At 30.5% G+C, this 24,086-nt stretch overlaps 1 protein-coding gene across 5 annotated transcripts in view; it reads left to right on the top strand.

Annotated features, from left to right (window-relative positions):
• Positions 1–23,487, top strand: part of STXBP5 (syntaxin binding protein 5) — a 193,261-nt gene extending 169,774 nt beyond the window's left edge. For all 5 annotated transcript variants that reach the window (XM_074309604.1, XM_074309600.1, XM_074309602.1 and 2 more), the window contains 7 exons: positions 1,070–1,120; positions 5,316–5,555; positions 7,052–7,421; positions 10,043–10,208; positions 17,665–17,776; positions 18,638–18,858; positions 20,381–23,487. In XM_074309604.1, the coding sequence (XP_074165705.1) occupies positions 1,070–1,120; positions 5,316–5,555; positions 7,052–7,421; positions 10,043–10,208; positions 17,665–17,776; positions 18,638–18,858; positions 20,381–20,422 (1,202 nt within the window). In that variant the 3' untranslated portion in view covers positions 20,423–23,487. The remainder of the gene's footprint in view (positions 1–1,069; positions 1,121–5,315; positions 5,556–7,051; positions 7,422–10,042; positions 10,209–17,664; positions 17,777–18,637; positions 18,859–20,380) is intronic.
• Positions 23,488–24,086: the final 599 nt, after the last annotated feature.

Here is a 24,086-nt window from a genome sequence, read left to right as displayed (position 1 = left end):
TGTATGATAGAGATGATACCTGTTGTGTCCAACATTCATAGTACTCATGAGATTCCAGTTAGATAATGGATAAAAGCTTTTACAAGTTGTAAAGTGCTAAATAAATGTTAGTTTTTCTTAATTTATTCTCTGAAAATGGCATTAGAAAAGCATGGATCATCTCAAATGGTGACTCATTAAAAGGCTTTAATCTGGCTTTGGGATGTTGTCATATATATACATCAAAATGAGAGTATCATGTATTCTGGGAATTCACTTCAAATATAAATAAGGGCACATTATGAAGATTTGAGAGAAACTGAAAATTTCACAAGTATTACTTTCCTTTTCCTCCCTTGATTCCATCCATACCGAGATAAAGTACCAATCTGAGTAAAACTACCATTTTTTAAAATTAAAGCCTTTCTGTAAATGTTTTACATGATTACACATATATAACCCACATCTGATTGCTTACTATCTCAGGGAGTAGGGAGGGAAAGGATAAAATTTGGAACTCACAATTAAAAACAAACAAAAAACAAAACAAATGCTTACAGAATTTTTTAAAAATATGTAATTGGGAAGGAAAATAAAATTAAAAAGACTGAAGGGAAAAAATAACCTTCATATGATGTTTAAAGAGAAATTAGAAAGTAATGGTTAAAATAATTTCTAGTTGCCTAACTGGAAGCAGTGTAAGCAATGTTAGTAAAAATGAACAATTAAATAGGTTAACTTCTAAAAATCTCATAAGTGAGATCTGATAATTCTAAAAATGTAACTTTACCAGCAACAAGCAATATTTCTATGTTATCAAGAAATTTATAATTGTACCAATCTTCATGTTAATACTGTTTATTAGATATGCATATAGGTTCTAAAATACTGTTTTTCACATACAAATAAGAAATATGTTATTAACTTATAAAACAATATGCTTACCGAGGAAAGGACTACTGATTATGACATTTAGATTTAGTAAAAAGAATTAACCTTGACTAATTTAAAAAGTATATTTTATATGTGTGTGTGTATGTGTATACATTATATATCATTTTTAAGTTTAAAGTCACATTTTATTTTACAGCCAAGATGTCAAGAAAGTTAAGCTTACCTACAGAACTGAAGCCTGATTTAGGTAAGTAAAGATAAATTAAATATATAGTATTTAAAATCACCATAATTTGAAAATAGTAAAATAATTGTGATACTTCTTGAAAATGGCATATCTTGTAGTTCTCTCAGGAGCTCTCAGAAATAATATTTGTTGGTTAGTAGGGACTTATGGAAAACAGATTTTTGGAATTTCCTGATCCTTTCTTTCTACTTTAACATTCAAATCTGAGAGAGAACAATTCATTTTTAAAATTATAAATGAAAGTACAATTAAAGCTTTTCATATGTGTTATATAGTTGTGCTTCTCTCATTCTATATTTTTGCAGTTGTTACTTTTTTTAAAACCAAATATAGTACTTTACATTTGTCCCCATTAAATATTTTCTTATATTGGTCTAATCCTCCAATCTATTGAAATATTTTTAGGCTCTGACTTTTTTTTTTTTAAATAAGTAAGCTATCCCTCTGAATTTTACCTCATCTAGAAATTTGAACATGCCACCTATGCTTTGTCAATATAATTGACAAAAGTGTTGTCTGGTAAGAGACAAAAACAAATTTGCAGTATGCTCTGCTAGAGATGTTTCAACTGGATCACCTTGATGAATTAATGGCAGCATTTTGGGTATGGTCATTCATTCATTCTATTCTAAGTCTATTTAACTGAGTTATCATAAAATCAATTAACCATTTAACACCTACTTTATCTTAGAATACCTTGTTCTAATTACTGGAGATACAAATAAAATGAATGAAATAATTACTACTTAAAACGAGTTTATTTTCTAATAGGGGCAATAACCTATATACATATAGGTATATAGAGAACAAATCTAAAAAAGGCTAACTACAAATCAATAAGGAAGTAGTTAAACATAAGGTAATTGAGAAGGACCATACTAAGCACTTAAAAGGCTCAGGAAAGTCTTTATGTAGAAGGTCTTATTTGAACTGATTTGAAGAAAGAGAGAGATTCCTGCGTGAACAGCAGAGAAGAAAAACTGTCTAGTTTCTCAAGGGTAGAAGTATCTAATGAGGCTAGAAAAAAAAATGATTTAGACAAGATTGTTTTGAAGGGTTTTAAAAGCCAAATCTGACAAAGAGAGCACCATTTCTTTTATTTTTTTGTCCAGAGTTGGCAAAAGTAACTTTGATTTGCTGAAATCCAAATGTCTGGTGTTCTTTTAATATAAATATTGATATTGTTTATATAATTTATATGTAAATATAATATAAATATGAAAATAAAATATATAAAACAACAAGAAAGAAAGAACCTTTAGTAATTGAGAAAACCAAGTATTCCTTTATTGCTATATAGTTCACTGACTGGCTACTATATTTATCTGACTAGAAGACTACTGACCATTTCTATGGGCTTCCCATAAAATTTCATATGCAACTTAGTCAATAAACATTCTCCATATACTGGGTTTTTCTTGTGTAGTTTCAAAGTAGAGAATGAGCATAGAGGAGAGATGTTATGTAGGTAAAATATACAGGACTTTGCAATAGTTTGGATATAGAAAAGAGAGAGTAATTGTGGATGATGCCTAAATTGTGAGGGTGGGTAACTGGGAGGATGTTTTTGCCCTCAGGAAAATTAGGAATAAAGACAAGTTCAGTTTGGTATACGTTTATTTACATGGTATATATTTAAATTAAGATATCTATGAGACAACTAGAGATGACTAAAAGGTGGTTGGAGATATAGATTGTGGATTGGGAAAGAAGTTAGGACTGGACAAGCAGATCTGAAAGTCAGAAAAGAATGTTATTTTTTGTTTTGTTTTGTTTTGTTTTGTTTTTTGATCAAGTAAGTGGGAAATTTGTGGATAATGGTGGGATCTAGAGTATGATGATGCTCCCCTATATTTACCTTTGCATTAAAGCTACCAAGTTACAAAATGAGTTAGTTTTAAGTTCTTAATCAATTCTTCCTAAAGTTTACCTCTTTATAATCTGCAACAAATGTTGGCCTACCAAATGACCAAAGGTCCCATGAAATTGTATTTTTTTGCCCATGAAAGAGTGATAAAAAGCAAAACTTCTATTTAAACCTAAAAGGAGAACCAGTTAAGCCAGCTTTATGTTATTTAATTTTCCTTCTCTCTTCTGATTTCTAGAAATAGGGATAATGAAAATGTTAATACTGGTAGATTTAGTTCCGCTAATGTCCTCTGTGTCATTGCACAGGAATAGTAAACCTCTGAAAATGCTATCAAAATACTATAAGTGTTGACTCCCTCTATTAGAATGTGAGGTGCTTAGGGCAGCTAGACAACACAGTAAATATAGTTCTAGTTCTTGAGTGGGGGTGCGGGTGGCTAAGTTCAAATCTGACCTCAGACACTTAACATTTAAAAGTCACTTCACTCCAATTGCCTCACAAATACAAATAAAACAAAACATAGAATGTGAATTCCTTAAGACCAAGACTCTTGCTTTTCTGTTTGTTCACTCATTTCTTTGTACAAAATGAGTTACTCAATAACTTTTTTCATGTATTCATTTAGTATACTAACAACTAAGTTAATATTTGTCAATTTTTTCAAAGTGCATCTTTATATGACATTCTATCATACAACAGTAGTAAAAAGAGGCTATAGAACTAAAGCCAATTTATATTTTTCTCATTTTCATGGGTTGCTATGCTACTAAATGCTCTCAGCTATGATGAGCCTCTTTTTATATAAACGGACTAGTGCTCTGATAGTAAAAAGTCTCTTGGATGAAGCATATTAAATTTTTTTCTAATAATATTGAATCTTCCAGAGCTTGTATTCCAATGGCAAAGCCTTCAAGTAACTTTCACATAGAAATGAAATATCAAAATAAGAATAAAAGACTTTAAAATAAGAGGCATAAAAATGTCTATATATTCCAGTCCTGAAAAATAAATGTCTCCAGGAAAACATATACACTTAAGTTTATGAATCAATCTATTATATATAGTAAATAGAAATTATTAGTATTTGATTGTTTCTTTTGTGTTCTAAAATTATATTTCCTTTCTAATATTTAAATAGAAGATAAGACAAATATAAAATGATTATGCTTCAGAGTATATATGCCAAGACTGCAGTTTTTTAAAAATCTCAAAGAAGGAAAAATTAATATTTAGTGGATGGCATCAGAGAAAGTTTCTAAGGTTGTGTTCCCAAGTAACAGGGTCTGTTTTTTTAATCTGTGCCTATCTTTGAATACATTACAAATAGATGTTTATTGATTTATAATTTGATACGGTTTAAGGCAACTAATATTTATTAAGTCCCTGTTATTAGCAAATAGCATGCTAGATATTGAAGATACAAAAACCAAAAAGTGAATCAGTTTCTGCCTTTAGGCTCTTGCAGTCCACTAGAGTGAAACAATAGGCACTCTGATTCAAGTAATTTTGAGGGGGAAGGATATTTGATATTTGGAGGATCAGAAAACCTTTTGCTCATTGTTGGTAGTAAGAAACAGAGATGAGCAGAGAAAGTGTTTAAAGCTTAGAAGACAATCAGGACAAAGACACAGAGACGGAAATAGCACATTTAGGGAATTAGTAAGTTGGACAGTTTGGCTTGAAACCATGAGAGGAAATTGAGTTAAATAGTTTTTTAAAATACATTTGACAAAGATTGCAAAAGGTTTTAAGTGCCAGAAAGGGTAATGTTTTATCCTTAAGGGAAAATTATGAGTCTTTTTGAGCAGGGGACTTACATGGTCATAGTATGATGTGCAAGTCTATCAGTCTGAGAATTATATGGAAAGTGTGTTAGAAAGTGTGTGAGTACAACCAGGAGGCTATTGTAATAGTCCAGGTGAATAATGAAGAAGATGAAAACAGAAGAATTTGTGGGACACAGACTCAGCAAGAGTTAACAGCTTGATTGGATATGGGGGTGGATTAGAAAGCAAAGCCCTCAAGACAGTTCCAAGATTGGGAATATGAGAGTAACTAGATGGATGGTATTCTCTTAACTAGGAGCTGATCATGAATATTATTATGTACAAATTTGATAGGGATTTAGAGCAGGTTATCCAAGCAAAGTTATTTAATGGTATCAAGCAGATATTGCATAAATAATCAAAATAAATAAAAAACATTAAATCATTTAGTAAACTAATTTTCACTTGTAATGAAATTAATCTTAAGGGATGAGTTCATACAAAGATATCTGTCATTTTCTTGTTTCATTTATGTGGAACAAATTTCTGGTTGTTACAGATATAAAAGACAATTCCTTCAGTCGGTCACGGAGTTCAAGTGTAACCAGTATTGATAAAGAATCCCGAGAAGCAATTTCAGCTCTTCATTTCTGTGAAACTTATACACGAAAGACTGATTCTTCACCTTCCCCATGTTTATGGGTTGGGACTACTTTAGGTACAGTGCTTGTCATTGCACTGAACATTCCTCCAAGTGGTGAACAAAGACTCCTTCAGCCAGTGATTGTGTCTCCAAGTGGTAAGTATTTCTGATGAATAAATTTAAAATCCATACAGCTTTCCAATGTTGTATTGTAATAAGAAGCTTTTATTACTATTATTTTCATAATCAATTGATCCCAAGATTTGGAGAATTTTGTAGTTTTTTTTCTATGAATGGCACAGAACATGAAAATAGATTTTGCAAAGTTTTTAAAAATGAATGTTACTAAAATTAGTATTATTAAAGGTAGAAATGAGAGAATAAGTGTTTTATTATTGTCATATTGTATATAACATTGTATATTATTGTACATATTGTTAAGGGTTATATTATTGGACAGAATAATATAACAAGTTCTGCTATTCAAAGCAAAAGTATAAATAATGGGCAAAACAAAAACTACATTGTTGACTATTCTGAGCTTGATTTTTATGCAAGTCTTAAAAGAATTTTTCCCCTTAGGGTATGAGAAAAATGTAACTCAAAAATTATTGTTACAAAAAAAACACAAAAAAAATCATGTATAAGTCATTGTCTGTACATATACTCTGCCATCATTCATCATTCAATCTCTAACTTCTCTCATAAATTAAAGTTATCAGAAGTACATAATCTTCCACATTATCCAGAGTGCAAATGTATTTTAAAAAATGAATCTTTAAAATAGAGAAGAACATGAATAATTGCTCTAGGAAGAAAATCAATTTTAGAATAAATTAAATTTAATTAATTAAAATTAAATATTAGCATGGTATATATCATTTCAAATTTAATATATTTCCACTTAATTAAATTGCTCATAGTTTCATTTGATCGGCAAAACCTTTATGAGCTTCAGAAGACATTGAATAAAAGTTGTTAGAAAAGTAACAGGTATCTTTTTGAAAGGTTGGACTGGAATACTAAATTCATTCCACATGTATTTGGAGGTATATTTAAGGATATTGCAAAAATTATTGTATCATATTTTCTAAATGAAAAGAAGTGAAATATTATGCAGTTTCTTAGGGGGAAAAAAGGAGTAGTCATACAAAATAAAGATTTATTACTAATATGACTGAAGTAATGCCATATATGTATATCTTTATTTTTCTTTAAATAGCTAAAATAATAGAAATTTCTCATTTTGAGATTAAATGAAAGAAAATTATAACCAGCAGCTCTGTAGTCATCCTCTGTTTCCTCTTAGATAAGTACAGTATCCTGTGGAAAAAACTGGATATTGATGAAGAAGTAGTTCTAGGACATTTCAACTAGTATTCCAATTTAATGGCATGGAAATTACTTAACAGTGACTTAGTTGAGTTTACATAATAAATAATTTCTGATTAGATTGTGAGATTTGTCACTAATGTAGTATCTCTCTTTAAGACTTTTCTTTAAGGAAATTCTCTTATTCAACCATTTTAGTATCTAAAATTTGAATTTGACCTTTTTAGATAATAAATTGGAAAAAAAATTATTTCAGATTGGGAAATTTGTTGATGTTTTAATTTATTTAACTTTATTTGATGATTTTTTTTGTTGTCTAGGTACCATATTGAGATTAAAAGGGGGAATCCTAAGAATGGCATTTCTAGATACTACTGGATGTTTAATGCCACCAGCTTATGAACCCTGGAGAGAATACAATGTGCCTGAAGAAAAAGATGAAAAGGATAAGTTGAAAAAAAGACGACCGGTCTCTGTATCTCCTTCTTCCTCTCAGGAAATCAGTGAAAACCAATATGCAGTGATTTGTTCTGAAAAGCAAGCAAAAGTGATCTCACTGCCTACCCAGAACTGTGCTTATAAGCAAAATATAACAGAGACCTCATTTGTTCTTCGTGGAGATATAGTGGCATTGAGCAATAGTATTTGTCTTGCATGTTTCTGTGCCAATGGACATATTATGACTTTTAGGTAAGAGAAATTTAGGATTACTTTGCAAGATTTTTTTTTTAGAAGAGAAAAAAATAGTATCTCTCCAAGACCTTTCATTATTCTATTTAAGTATGATGTTTTTATTGGCTCATAGATTTATTCTTTTGTCTGTTTATATAAGGAAATGCTTTAATCTTCCTTTATATCAAACAAATATATGAACTTCAGATAATGATACACAACATGATTTAATCTCTCTATATATTTGTAGGTATTAGATTGCATTTTCTTCTATTTCCTGGAAGAACAAACCTTAAAAGTCTATGGATTAATCTAAATAATAATATATATCTTTTATATAGAAATCTAGTGTTTATAAAGCACCTTTTTAAAAAAAAATAGCTTCCTATGATATATAGTGCAAATATTAATCTCAAATTCATATTTTAAAAAATTGAACTACCTATAAGTTAAACAAATTTTCTAAGGTATGCTTCACCATCTTTCTATATCCTAAATTTGCTATGGGACAAAATAGACAGATGTGCTGTGATGATGACCAGTTGTTTTTAACCATTCACAATAATGATATAAATTCTATTATGTTTCTACAATCCTATTAAGTTGCTATGTTTTTCCTGTTTCTATACCATAAAAATATGATTTTATCATTTAGTGAGTGACTCAGGCAATACAACTAGTGTCAAGATGTGAGATCTGACTGACTTTAAGGCCAGCTTTGTATTATACCATACTAATTCTATAACTATATATGATACTCATTTTGTTTTTATATGGCTGCTATCCTTCAAATAATTAAATTCACTTTTCAGACCTTTGCAAGTAAATAGTAAACTTAATAAACCTCTTTTTAGGTAATTAAAACCTAAATAAGTTATAAAACATATTCATGTAACTCATTAAAATAGTCATATGCACTTTCCTTCTTTAATTAAAATGTACCACTTCTAATAATAAGTACTTCTTTTATCTTTCTTTTAACTTATATACTTTAGTATAATTTTAGTACAATAATGGAACAAGGGAAAAAGAAAGTGAGAGGTTTATCAGATGTATAAGAGAGGGTAAGTGTTACTAAAAGGAAATGTAAAGAAAAATAAATCATAGAAAAGAAAGATTACTAAGCAGGGGCGCCAAGGTGATTGATAAACAATAATCACCTAAATTTTATATAATGCTTGAAAGCTTAATGTTTTCCTATCACAATGAAAGTAGAAAGAATTCTGGCATTTAAGGGTTTTTTTTTTTGTTTTTTTTTTACGATCTGTCACTGTCAAACTTTCCAGGCTTATTTCACATTACTGTCCTCTGTGCATTCTATATTCCAGTCAAATTGAGTTACTTCATATACATTTTTCTCATGCCTTTGAAGGAATTCATTTCTTTCTTACCACCAGTTCTTTCCTGTTATGTTCATTTTGTCACTCTTTGTACTACTTCCATCCTGATACCCTGCCTGCTCCCTATGCCAAAAATTGCATTGCATTTTATATGTTCTGTGTTTCTGTGTTTTAAAAACCTAGCACATAGGAGGCACTTCATAAACACTTAATAAATGAGTGAATGTATCCTATGAAGTAGGTAGAATGAAAGGATAATTTTGCTTTTTTACAGATAATAAAGCTAAAGATCAGAGAGTTTTAGGAATTTACTCTATGACCACGAACAAGTAAGTTTAAAAACTGTGGTTTGGACCCAAAGTCTAGTCTTCCTTTTTACACTATATTGTTATGCCTCCACTCTTTCATGAGAATAGACCTATGAGATAGAAGACCTTAGTGCAATAATGGAATAATTCTTATTGATCCTCAAATAATTAATTATTTTTGAGTCAAAGAGAACTTGATAGAGTGTAAAATGTAAAAAAAAAAAAAAAAAAAAAAAAAAAAAACAGGAAAAGTAGGGGGGGGTTAATTCTAGAGGATTTTGTATTTGATCCTAGAAGTGATAGAGAGCCATTAGAGTTTTTTGTTGGAGTAGAGATTTGTGTGTGTGTGTGTGTGTGTGATGTAACACACCAAATACCAAATAACTTTTGATTTACAGCATTGACAAAAGAAAATCATTTAAAATTTCATCATGGTGGAAAGTGTTTCAATTTTTAAAAAAATTAACAAAGTGGTTTTTATTAAATGTTTTATGATGATATGAATTACATCAGAATATATATTTTAAAAGTATAATTATCTTATATATCAATAGTTACTAACTTCAATTCATTTCAGGAGGCATTTATAGCCGGTGTTCTGCTAGAACATGGGGATATAAATACACAAACAAGAATCAGTACATCATTATTGGGAAATAAGGAAAAAAAGTTAAGCATTAGGCTTACTTACTGTTCAACCTACATAAACAAAAGTTTTATAATAATGTAGTCTAGCATCCTTACTAATAATGTTATCACATTACTTAAGTAAAATGTCTATTAACTAATTATTCTATGGTTGCCTAGATATATCCTTTTTAAGGAATTCATCTTTAATTTGTTTTATAAATTAGGCTTCATATTTTAAAGTTCAGGTCTACTAATGTTCTAATTATCAGTGATAAAAAGATATGAACTTGAGTTTTAAAAAAGGTTGAGGCTAAAGTCTAGTCTTATTTATTATTAATAATATTTTAAACTTTTTCTCAAGTTTGCCAAGTTTAAGGCCACTGTTGGATGTGTATTACCTGCCACTTACCAACATGAGGATAGCAAGAACATTCTGCTTCACCAACAATGGACAAGCATTGTATCTTGTCTCACCTACAGAAATTCAGAGACTCACCTATAGTCAAGAAACTTGTGAAAATCTCCAGGTAAATGGCAAAAATATTATTAGTTTTATCAGAAGTAATTTCTCTACTTGGCATCCATATATATACTTGGTTCTTGACATCATGGTGATGATTTGTCTGATAATCCTGCGTGATCAAGTTTAAAATCTTTTCTAATAAAAGGACATCATTTTCTTCATCTCTAAAATGAGGAGATAGTATTAATTATTAAGTCTTTTTTGTGTTTTAATGGATAAAGATTTTTCATGGATATCTTTTGTCTTTAAATAAAAATTTATTTTTTTTTTTGGAGCAAAACTTACATATGATTTTTCCCTTGCGAGCAGTTTTAATATTCACTAAGATAACAATTCAAAAAGAAGTCTTTCCTAACCTAATACAAATACTATCTGGTCATGAAACTTTTCTCTAATTTCATCTTCCTGCAATTCTAATTTTAGCAGTTCTTTTGTTTTTCTCTTTATTTTCTTATATTCTGCCTACTATTATAATTATTTTATTGTTTCATTTTCCTTAATAGTTTATTAACATGTCCAGATTTATTCATTTTAACTCCCATAATAGCATATTTTAAAAATTAATCATACAAAAATGTGGTCTTTACATAACATTCCCCAGAAGATAAACTTCTGTAGACACTCCTTTGCAGGTTACTTATTTTTCTCTTAACAGGTTTACATACTGCTTTTTATATACTATTTACTCCTTTTTTCTTAAATATTTGATCTTTAGATATTAAAATGATTATTTCAGTTTTTTTTAATGGTATGGCTATATACACATTAATGATACATGATTTTCATTGAAATATAAAAATATTGATGGCTTTATTTAGCTCTGCTCATTTCTATGCCATTCTTTTTACTTATTTAACTTGACTTTAATAAAGAACAAGTGAAATGTAGCTGTTTTCTAAACACTTTTTTTCTATTAATATACTGAAGGAAAGGAGAGCATTGCTACCCCAAGCCTTATGTACAAGCATAAGGAAATTTTAGAACAAGATTAATCTATTATAATTGATCATTTGTTTATAATTTTTACCTAAATATTTTATCAGATTTTTTATATTATATATTACATTTATGTTATTATTATATTTTACATTACATTACAAAATCTCAGGAATATCTCCAGAATCATTAGAACTATTCACATGAAAGTGAGAAAACAGTTTAGCAAGGAAAAAATGGGTTCCTTCTAGACTTGATGAGTTTGCACTCTCTAGAAGAGTTCATAAATATTGTACTGAGATTAAAGAGAGGCATAAGGCTAGATATGCTGATCTGGAAACCATCTGCATATAGATAATAATTAAACTCAAAGTTGATGAAATCATCAAAAGGAGAATAATCCAGGAAAGAGTCTTTGGGTAGAAGCACATTTTGGAGAGAGGGTGGGATGTAGATGATGATCTAGCAAAGGAGTTTGAGAATGTGCAGTTAGGCAGGAAAAATTGAGAGGAATGAATCTGGAAAGAGAGAACTTTTGGCATTACTTGCTACAATGAGGTCAAGAAAAACATGTTTAGACTTCAAAGTCATGGACATGGATGGCTGGAAAGGTAGATCATCTAGTAAAATTAAATAAGTTTACAAGAGCAAGATAATGAGTTCTGTTTTGAAAACAGAACAAACTATAGAATTTTGAGTTTGAGATGGAATATTCTGGATTAGAGTTTATAAGCAAGATACATTAAAGAATCATCTCCATAGGGCTAATATAATCCATAGTAACTGATAAGATCAGTAAGGGAGAGAAACAATATTGGAAAACATGAGACACAAGACAAAGCCTACTGGAAACTCCCAGTAAGAGGAGAGATGTGAAGAGTAGATAGTAAACCAGGCAAAGCATTCTGATAAAGGAGTATTTGAATAGCTCAGAAAAGAACAAGAATCTGGAACTAAGATTCCAGTATCATGGAAACAACTGAAAGAGAAATTATTTAGAGGGACGTTAGGTTAACAGTGTCAGAAACTGTAATTGGGCTAAAAATAATGAGGACAAAGGCAGGGCTATTAAATTGAACAATTCAGACATTCCTGGTTGCCTTGGAGAAGAAGTTTTATTAGAGTAGTGAGATCAGCAGCCTAATTGTAAGGTGTTTGAAAGCAACCAGGCAGGAAGGAAGCTAATTTCTAGGAAGTTGAGATTGACAGAAAGAGAGCTAAAGTTTGGGACCGTAGTTTGATAGAATGTTACTATTGAGTGAAAGGTTTTTTGTTTAGGTATATTTACAAGTAGTAGAGGGAAATATTGAAGATGAGACGTATTGATCTTTGAGACAGGCTTTCAGAAGGGATATTTAAAAATTTACTCTTAACAAGGTGGGAGAATCTAGAACAGAGCAGAGTTGTGGATGCATGAGAATGAACAATGATCTTGGCATGTGAGATAGTATAGCTATAAGTAGCTAATAGAAGCTAATAGAGGTAAATTCCTCTCCTTAGAAAGAGGGGTGTGAAGAAAGTATAAGTGGCTTGAAGAAAAGAGTTAAAAGAACTGCTGTGATGGTAAGAGATGAAGAATATGAAGTTTACCATTTACTAGGTGAGATTATCTCAAATGAATTTGCAATCATCCTTTCTGGCACAGAAAGACTTGGGTATAAGAATGGAAAAGGCAAATGGTAGAAGTGACTCTAGGCTGAAGATTAGTAGTTCATGAATTGTGCTAAGTAAGGAGAGACTGAAGTATAGAAGATAGTATATTATTTAAATGGTCAATAATAAGTTCAGGACTCTAAAAAGAAGAAATGAGATTAAAAGCAAAACTAGTTTATGTTTCATCCAACGTAACCTATTTATGTGTACAAAGCATTCTATTTTACATCCATGCTTTTATATAGTCCTAGTACAAAAGTCCATCTCCATTGATTATCCTACTCCACTTAAAAGGCTACTTCTGGATTGAATCAATCACAAACAGTTGGTAACTGGACCTTTATACTTCCTTGAATCAGCCTAGAAACTTAGCCACACTTTTTTAAAAATTTGTCTAAAAGAGAAAAGCTATTTTAGAGCCAAATAAAGATTCTGAGACTGTATAAGCAAAGAGCAAAGAATAGGGTCATAGAGACCTAATGCAGAAAAACTCAGTAGCTTAGGGGGTAACAACAAAAGGAGGAAGAAAAAGTATGACTGAGCTATGGCAGAAAAAGTTTTAGAAGGGCCATACACCTAAAGACATCTCAGAGCAAAAGTCTCAGGCTGATACCACCAGTGTATCTTCCTATTCAGTGACAGGAGAGTCCCAAATAATGGTCAGCTCTTTTTTCTTTCTACTCTCCTTCCCCAGACAATGAAATTTAATCTGATATAAGATAAGAGTGCCCAACTTCTGCCTAAATGTTAAGTATTTTCCTAACCAGGGACTTCAAATGATTGTGATTGAATTCATAATCTTTCCTCTAAAATAAACTCCTTAAAATAGACAAGGCAACCAATCCTTAGAAGTCATGGCCTTTAAACTTAAAAGACCTAAGTATTGTAATAAAATATTACAGTGGAAAGCAGTCCCTCTTTACTTATGATAGTTAAACTCTTCTTTACCTTAGGACCCAATTTAAATGCTCAAAGGAGCATAATACCTAGGCCATTCTTGATCCCATACCATTCTCTAAGTAATTGGTACTTTTATCTTCCTGATACTACTTTATTTTCACTTTCAAGATTTTCTATGTATTAATCTCTATAATAGGCATTTACATGCTTTGTATACCATGCCAGTAAAGTAAACTTCTTGCCTATTTATAGTCTGAGAATAGATTCAGCTTATTTTGGCTGACTTTCACTTTTCTGGAGAAACTTTTATGGTTTGAGGTGCAGGAAAAGGAAAGATAAATGTTGGTCCCTGAAAAAAAACAAAACAAGTTCCTCAGGGAAGAAGTAAAATTGGGGCACCTGGGAACAAGATCACTTCCTTCCTCTGATCCTGAACAGTGGGACAAGAGCAGCATGTAACCTTAGGAAAGTTTAAGAAGAAACTATCTATGAGGTATTTTCATTACTGTCATCTCCTTTTCCAGAATAGATGGTCATTTTGCATCTCAGTACTGCTGTGGCCCTCTACCATAGTTTCCTTCTGACTTTGTGCTGCTCAGACATAGCACAATGTCTTTTGAGTACTATGTGAGAGTGTAATGTTATGGTTAACTTTCTGGAGGTCTTAGGACCACCTTCGTTTCAGCAGAGTAATCACCATGAGAATATTCAGGTGGGAGATGCAATGTCTCTCTCCCAGTCCTTGTTGGCTCTTATATACTCTTATCATAAGTACATCATCATAGGTGTCAATCTTGTAGAACTATATTAAGTACTAAGTACATGTAAACTAGAGAATCATTATCTTAATTCCACTGAGTTAACACCTTGTTTTAAGTATACTTCTCCAGAGTTCTTCCCTTTACATGAAAGAACTAACCTTGGAGTCAGGAAGATTTGGGTTCAAATTTTACCTCTATCTTAAGTTAACTGTGGACAAATCACTTAAGCTTTCAGTACCCCTGAAATATCTAAGATGATAATTCTTTATCACAAAGAGCTAGAAGTGTAACCTTGCCAATCATAGTTAGGAAAGGAGTCAGTCAATTAGTCCCCACTCACATTATTCTCTGAAGTCTGATCATGACTTTATATGTCTTATCAGTCCAAACACTGGTGTCATCAGTGAACAGAGAAAAAAGATTATGCTGGGCAGATTTCTGAGTCGGTAAAACCCACTAAACAGAGAAAAAAAAAAAGTGTATATAGGTAAGCTCACTCTTTGGTATTGACCAATTCAACATTTGTGTTGAAATGTCCAAGATGAAAGTAGTTGACAACAATCACATTTTCAAATGCTTTAAAGGTGAAAGGGATAACTTACATGTTTGTTGGATGACTGAGTCAAAATCAAAATGATACCTGACATTTTTGTATAGCCTTTTAAAGTCTTTATACTTTTTGTTTCATCTATACAATAATCCTATAGGTATTACAAATATTATCCCCACTTTATATAGTCTCAATAGAAGGTTAAGTAAATTCTCCATAGTCAAATAGGTAGTCAGTAACAAGACATATCTTCCTAATTTCAAGTTAGGTATTCTACCTATAATACCACCCAGCCTCTGTTTAATAAATCCAAAATGTGCTGGGACAATAGGCTGGATCTAAGATGAAATAAAATAGAGATAAATGTCAAATCCTTCACTAATTTTTTTTCAAAGCTCACTATAGTATAAGATGGGTTATGTTGTTTAGTGGCAATATTGTTTAGTGAAAAGAGCACTGAAAAGGAATCACAATAATCCTGGCAGTGGCACTTAGTTAAATCACCTTTTCTAGGAGCTTCAATTTATTCATTTGTAAAATCAAAGGGTTGGATTCAATGGCTTTGAAAGTCCCTTTCAGCTCTAAATCTGTGATCTAGTGTGAAAGAGTTTAGAAACTTTATTGAACTATAAAAAATGAATGTGAGTCAATAGTATAAAATGGCTATCCTAAAAGCTATGAATTTATGCCATAAGTGGTATGAGTATAAGAAAAATATGAAGTCTATACTACATTATGTTTGTCAGATCATATCAGTAATACTCTGTTTAATTCTTGCCACTCTTTAAAGACAGTTCTTAACAATCTAGAGTGTGCCCAAGGGATGACAACCAGTATCATCAGGGAACTCAAAAGTAGATGTATGAGGAAAGGAATATCTAGTTGGAGAAGATAACTTGTCAAAGATTTGAAAATGGTGAAATATCTGAAATACTATAAAAGAGAAATGAGATATAATCTTCTTGGCTTCAGAGGAAAAATTAGTACTAATTGGTGGAAAGTTGCACTAACAACGAATGAGCTGTCTAGTAGACAATAAGTTTCTTATCATTGGAAGTGTTTAATTAAAGTCTAGGTGATAGTGAATTCATTTGTTAAATAAATAGTTGGGTAAGATGCTTTATTTCCATGTTTAAATCCATCTGCAGAATTCTTTAATTTTACCCACTTTTATACTTTACTCACAGGAGAATAGATTACTTTCTGTTTCCATAAATAGTTTTAAGTATAACAAGTTTTGTTATTAAAGTATTCCCAACATACTAGTAGGAACAGCAAAGATAATATAGCATAGTACTCACTTGGATCTCACATTGAGACTGAAGCCCACATCAGTGTCATGTATCTGTAGCTATTGGGGGGAGGGAGAGGAGAGAAAAATTTTTTTAAAAAGAAAGAGATTAATCTATCTCCTGGCATTTAAAACTGATTTTAAATGTTAGAATATGATGTTTTCTCAGTAAGGTTACTGGAACTGTTTTTGCCTTCCCTAATTTGCTTTCTCAACTTGTGTTAACTCAGTAAAATTGACACTTCAGAAAAATCCTCAGGTTTTTAAATTGACACTGGTAGGTCAGCCTTGCCCCCTGTAGACTCCTCCTACCAGGTACCTAAATTAACTTAATTATAGACTTGTTCCACCCTCCCCATGAGAGAATGCTAAAGCATCGCTATGTAAATACACTACTATATTTCAAGAAATGAGATACTAAGATGTATTGACATAGTGAGGGAAATGCATAGCCTTCTGTAGCTCTTTTTTTTTTTTAAACTTTTGCTATGCTTTTAAGATGGGCTCCTATTTGTACCTAAGAAAATATTTCCTAATGTCAGCTGAACTAATTATTATCACGAATGATGATTCTTGAATGATTAGTAATTTTTGCCCTCTGAATAAAACATTGAATCTCTACTATATTAGATGGTAAAAAAAAAAAAATCAGATATAGGTGAATAAGCAAATAGAATCATAAAACTCAGAACTGGAAGTCTCATTTGGCATATAATAAAATGTAGTTTAGAGATGAAGTTATATCTCATCATCACATGGTGAATTATAAAATTCTAGAAGTTCATGGTTGGAAATCACCTTAGAAGTCATATATTCCATTCCATATCTAAAATCAATAATGTTCCTTAAAAACTTCCAAATTAATGATCCTTTTTGGTATAACCAAAGCTCAGACATTTGATTCCCAATATTCTTCACCATTATATTGTCACATCTCATACAGTGGTTGTATTCTGTTTGTAATTTCCATATTCATGTTTGTAAATATCCATATTTCTTGAAAATTTTACTTCCTTTTTGAACATGATTATTGAAGGTACTTTATTAGCTACAACTTTTGCTTACATACAGGAGAAAATATAGTATTTACATGTATATCCAGCTTTGTAACAAAATTCAGTAGGAAAAATAACAATTTGATTTAGAGAAATATACTGTATTGCTAACTTTTTCAGAAGAAATTTTCTAGAATAAAGTTTTGTTCACCCAGTTCATTAATTAATATGTACTTTCACAATCTATAAATGCCAGTGTATATTAATAAGATTAAACTGAATATATATCCTAATGCTTTTGGGAATTGCTTTATTTTTCACTTAAGGAATTTTCATCTTCCTTTTAATAATTATAATATATTTTGATTTTAAAGGAAATGTTAGGTGAACTCTTCACTCCAGTAGAAACACCTGAAGCACCAAACAGGGGTTTTTTTAAAGGCTTATTTGGAGGTGGTGCACAGTCCCTTGACAGAGAAGAACTCTGTAAGTTTAATTTATTTTTATTTTAGAAAAATATATCACCAAAATGAAACATTTAAATAAAATTTTTAAAATATATGATATTCTCCAGGATAAGGAAGAAATAGTATCTCCTATTATTGATTAAATCTGTCTTGATTAAATCATATCTGGTGTATTGTATTCAGTTTGAGGACCTACAGTTAAAGAATAACCCTTGTGGAAATTTCTTAATAGTTAGGACCTTTATTCCTAATACTATGCCTAAATTTGTCTCTGTAACTTTTTTTCTTGACTCTCTTACTTCTATTCTCTGATGCCAATCATAAAATATCTAAATCTTCTTCCCCCTGAGAACCTTTCAGATATAGTTATCCTATCTTCTTTTCTAACACGTGCCATTCTTTTAGCCTAATCTCACGAAAGAGTCAGAGCTCTTGACTATCGTAGATACTCATATCCTCTGGTTTATTTTGAATTTATAGATTTGATTAAAAATAAAGAGTGAAATAAATCAATGATAGAGACATTATATAATACAATAAAATTTTGCTTTTTCAGTATTTTCCTTTCTATAACATACTAATTAAGGAATCGCTTGAATTTTATATAGTTAAGTACACCTGTCATCAGTCTTTTTCAGTATATTTGCTTCAAAACATCTACTATGAAGGTAATTTTATCAATGTATTGGATTTACTTGATTATTAGAAAAGGTAACAGTAGACGATTCACATATATAAATACTAATTTTTTAAAAAATTGTAACACTTTTAAAATTACATATAAATGGTAAAAAGTATTATTAATAGTTTGGAATTTTGAATGACAAGAATGTTTTCTCTTTTTAAAAAAATTTGTTATCTTATCAATTAATATATTCAGTTGGAGAATCAGCATCTGGAAAGGCATCCAGGAGTCTTGCTCAACACATCCCTGGTCCTGGTGGAATTGAAGGTGTTAAAGGAGCAGCCTCTGGCGTAGTTGGTGAACTGGCTCGAGCCAGGTTGGCATTAGATGAAAGAGGACAGAAACTTGGTGATCTTGAAGAAAGGACAGCTGCAATGCTGTCAAGTGCAGATTCATTTTCTAAACATGCTCATGAGGTATGCCTAGAAAATATATATTGATTAAAAGAAAAACTTAAGAAGAAGCTTTTTCTGTGATTGAATATAACAAATTATTGTTTACTCAAGTAGAATCATGGACTACATATCAAGAAATTGTGACTTTTCTCATATCTAGCTCCCACACTATTATCCCCCACCAAAGATTTTCCTTCATCTCTAAAACAAGGTCTTACTAAATAATATATAAAAAGCCTTTTCATATCAGTATTTTATTTCTCCTTGATTCTCAGACTTTTTGCACAGATGCATTTTCATACGTCAGCCTTATGTCTACATATATTCTATTTATATTCTAGAACTTAATTAGACTCATATAATTAATATTAGAAAATATGTAATTTATCATTAAATAAACAAATACTTTCAGAGCTTGCTTTATGGCACTATAATTTCATAGTCCAGTATGAATGGATTATATAGCATACTCCATTCATACCCTCTCATCCTATGTGACTTTTGGCTAAATCCTCCTCTTAATCTTTTTTTGGAGAAGTTTGACCAATATTTTAGGGCCCTTTCATACATTGCTTAGATACCAAAGACTTGAAATACTTCCAAGCTTGTTACAACTTTATTTTTTCCAGAATCAGGAATTTCGACTCATATTCCTGTATTTTACTCTACCTAACACTGGATGTATGGATACCACATGCAGCTACTAGGAGTTTGGAAATAGATAGTTCCAAATAGTTCTGATTCTAAATACTAATATTTTATGTTTCTATGAAATAAAAGTTCCTTCAAATACACTTCTCCAGTATACTGGAGGTGTAGGGAGAGAAGTGGTGATGATTAGTAGGTTTTGAGTTACTGGTTGTTTCTTTTTCCAATTACATTATTTTTTAAAGAGACTTAGAAGTATTATATAATTTATTATTCAGCTTAATTCCCTCTAAATATATTTTTAATTAGCTACCTAGAACCTGAATTCTAAAATACATAATGCTATTCTTGCCATGGACCAGGAGGAACTACTTTTTAATCTATGGTGTCTCCTCACAAATGTATATAATGTGTTCTATACCTTTGGTAATTTAGGCAATAAAAGATGAAAAAAATCAAAGCAAAAGCTCATTCCTCTCAAGCTGCATAAAAGCAGATATTTTTCTCCTTATCAAGCTGGCTCCTTGTCTTGTGTATTGGTCAATCTAATTAAAGCCCTCTTTCCTCCTGATCTTTAAAGCATAGGTTGGCTTAAAAGTGAATTTGTATCAAATTCTAAAAAAAACTATCAAAGAACTATCCTAGTAACTTCAGTACTGTCTCAAGCCTGCATCTTAGATGGGTTTACCTTTTTTTACCCTTTGACTATTCTAAATGTGAATAAGATGGTTTTAAAACATTTATTCAAATATTTTATGATACTTTTTTGATACTTAAAATGTCTAGTTTACAACTCATTACTAAAAAAATTACTAAAAAAATTTTTATTACTATTTTCTACATATATATGTGTATATATATATTTTTTTTTCTCTCTCTCTCTTTCTCTCTTTAGATGATGTTGAAATATAAAGATAAAAAGTGGTACCAGTTTTGAAAGCCAAAATCCAGTTATATCCAACTTTGTCTGGAAGAGGGGAAAAAAAATCCTTTTTTTTTTTTTCATTAATTTCTTTAAGACAGAATTGAAGGGATATTCATCACTGGATACTGTTCTTTCCTAGCACAATCATGCACTGTTTTACCTCAGTCATGTGGTTTTAACTGGGGAGTGTTGTATTTAAAATGCATACACACACACAAATGGAGTATCCATGTATGTACCAGCCATGAATTAACAGCTTGAGAAGCAGCAGGTCACACAGGACACATGAAGAGGAAAGAGAAATTGGCACAAAGTGGCACTGGCAGTCTTGGATCAGTTCACATGCCTAGAGATTTTGTGCTATTGTATCAGCTATCAGTGTGGAGTTTCTTTTGAGAAGAGTAGTAAATCAGGGGTTCTGGAACTAGAACAATCAAATTCGCATCATTGAACCAAACTATTAACAGCGGTCATGAACTTCCCTTCCCCTTAAGTGGGTTGGTCATCATTATCAGTAGTGAGGAAGAATTAAACTGTTTGCCACCATCTGTTGAGACAGACAAAAGTTAAAGTATTGTCTATTGATAATGAAAACAAACATAGTTGACCTGTGGATGGACTATTCTTGGATCTCTGTTGTATTCAATTCATACTCTGTCAAGTACAAAACAAGGAGATGAATCACTTTTCATTGAAAAGTGTAAAGAACATGAACTGCTCATATTTCTGGAAATTTCTTTGTAAAATGGCTATGCAGTGTGAAAAGTGAAAAACCTCCATTGTGGTGAGGAGAATACTTCAATGTCTGTTGTTTTTGTTCTCGTTAACTCAGCTAATGGTAGTTTTGACCAAAAAAAAAGTTATTGATTAAATTTGTAAAAATATTAAAATTGGCTAAAGTTTTAATTTATGCTTGATTTTTTTTTTTATAAAATGTTTAACCAAATGTACCTTTGCATCTATTTAATTAAAATGGCTAACATGGTTTCATTATTTCAGTAAAATGTGCAGCTCTATAATTAGGGGGGAAAAAAAACCCTTTATTTGCTACCAGTACACTCAGGTGATGAGCCAGTTAAAATTTACTGCACATACTATAACATGGAAAATACCAAGCATCTAATGTCAGTAATTCTATATAAATCTATCCAATGACCTATTTTCTGTAGATTTAATATAATATAAATCTGTACATGTCCTTTCAAAATTTTAATGAGCCAAAAGAGAAGATAATGTACATTTTGGTAACTAAACTTATTATTTCCAGTACTAGGGTCTAATACAAAATAAGACCAACAATGAAAAATTAAGTACTGGTTTCCCAGTATAGTGTTAATGACAGAAACAAAAGGACTGATTAGATTTGGAAGCAATCTCACATTAATTCAGACAAGACAGTGAGATTCTTGACTGCTCTATTAAAGCAGTAAAAAAGAAGTGCATAATAGGAGCACTAAAATTATTGTTCATGAAATTAAAATATTTTGTTCTGTAAGTAATGATTGTCTTGTTTTTTCTTTAAAGAATAGAGCACAAATTGATAATATATATATATATATATAAATGGTTTTCTTTCCTACTATAGGGTCATTATGGCATACTTGTAACATCTTAACTTTATAGGATTACTTATACTTTTTTTTTCTTTTTAACCATTTCATAATGAAACTTTTGTGTTTACATCTCATAAAAAGTGCACTACTGGATAAAAATGTTTACATTCAGGTTAGTTTTAAGTATCATTTGATAAAGACATAATAGAAGAGTTGATTCAAACCAATTTAAAAAAAAACAGCAGCCTTTTTCTGCAGAAAGCTTTTTGGAATTTGCACAGAGCTCTGGTGAATAACTTGTTATTTTATATAATATTTTCCCTATGATGAAAATGTAAAAATTCACAAATTGCTTTATTTGTATCATATTCCTATACCCTACTGTTCTATGTTATGTTATCATAAAATATATTTAATACCTCTTTGAAAAATACAGTTCAACATATGTTATGGAAAAAATTAACAAATTTGGAAGAGTTGACAAGAAGCACTAAGAAAAATATTTTGTTAGTCCTCACAGAATGCCACATGTGTAATAATGCCAGCTATTTAATATTCCACAGGATTATTTTATGTCTGTTAATTATTTCATTTGTGAGTTCACATATTGGTTACATAATGAACTAATATTTAATTGTTTAATTTAAAAATGAAGGAAATAAGTTAAAATTTTACATATCCTCAAATGGATACTTGGCTCCTCTTCTTCCTTAAATCATATGTCACTGATAAATGGCAAACTAAACATTCACTGTAAGATTACAAAATTAAATATTCTATTATTGGATTGGAACTTTTTTCAGGGATCTACTTAATTCAGTTTTTGGTGGGAGAAACAACCTGTAGTAATGATTACAATTCCTTAACAATTATTGTATAAAATTTGGTTCTAGTTCTACTTAATCTTCAGTGAAATAGGTTGCAGTAGTAATTCCTTAATGATTATCCTATAGAAGTCAATTTTCTTTTAGAAAGTTTTAACTACTTAATTTTTTTTCTTTTAAAAAAATGTAAAAATTATCATTCAGCCAAGAAAAAAAAAGGACAAGGCCTAGGTGCAACAATAAAACATTGGTAATGCAAAGAATAAGGATCATCAAAATGTTTAGTGTGCTTCTTTCTTATTTTTTTTTAATCTGCCTTTTATTGGTTAATATTTCAAAAGACAAGTAGATGTACTTACATACCCAATTCATCTTATTTTTTCCAAACTAAAATTCATTTATATATTCATATATGTATGTGTGTGTATGTATGCACACTTACGCTTGGAAAGAAATTTGTGGAAAAAGCTCTCTTACTGTATTTGCCAATATTTTGAAAATTCTGTATAGTATTTGTGATGTTAGGAAAGGGGTTATCATAATCCTCTAGATTTGCATTTTGGTCATGGAAAAAAATTTTAATGTTTTGTGGAAGAATGACTAAAGATACAATGGAGCTATTGTTGATTTCATTTCTTTTAACAAAAAACTCCTATTTGTTATATGTAAATTATTACATTTAATTATATTCAGTGCTTTCAAGTGGAGTTTTTTTTTTTATTATTATTATTCTGCAAAATTGTGGTTTCTCTAAATGTTACTTGATGTAAATATCTGTGTTTCCAACAAGTCTGAAAGTGTTTCATATGTTTAAATATCAGGGGTGGGATGGGGAAGGAGGGTGGTTATTTGGACAACACCATAGATTTCAAAGTTTTATCTTCATTTGTATCGTATTTCCATTTGTGTTTGCTTAAAACACTTCTCACATGACAAATTAGAAAGCTATATCCAAAGGATTTTTTTTTTGTGTGTGTGTGGTAGACTTATTTTAACTTTTTTTTTTTTTTTTTTTTTCTTAATAAAAAGCACTGATAATACATGAATTTAAACTTGGAATTTTTTCTGCACTTTTTTAAGCAATGACACTTTTTCTTATAATTTGATTTTTCCACATTTCCTAGTTCAAATGAAATAGTATATGTGTACAAACACATCAAAATCATAGCCATGCAGATAGCTTTGCTTTTGAAAATTAAATGGTTAAGAATTTAAAAACCCTTGAGAGAAAATTTTTCAAGGATTAAAAATACATATAAAACTAGTTGCTGTATATTAGCATTCTCAGTCTGAAATTAT

This window comes from Sminthopsis crassicaudata, chromosome 4, assembly GCF_048593235.1.
Source record: "Sminthopsis crassicaudata isolate SCR6 chromosome 4, ASM4859323v1, whole genome shotgun sequence".
Taxonomy (NCBI): Eukaryota; Metazoa; Chordata; class Mammalia; order Dasyuromorphia; family Dasyuridae; genus Sminthopsis; species Sminthopsis crassicaudata.
This window is presented reverse-complemented; position numbering and strand designations above follow the sequence as displayed.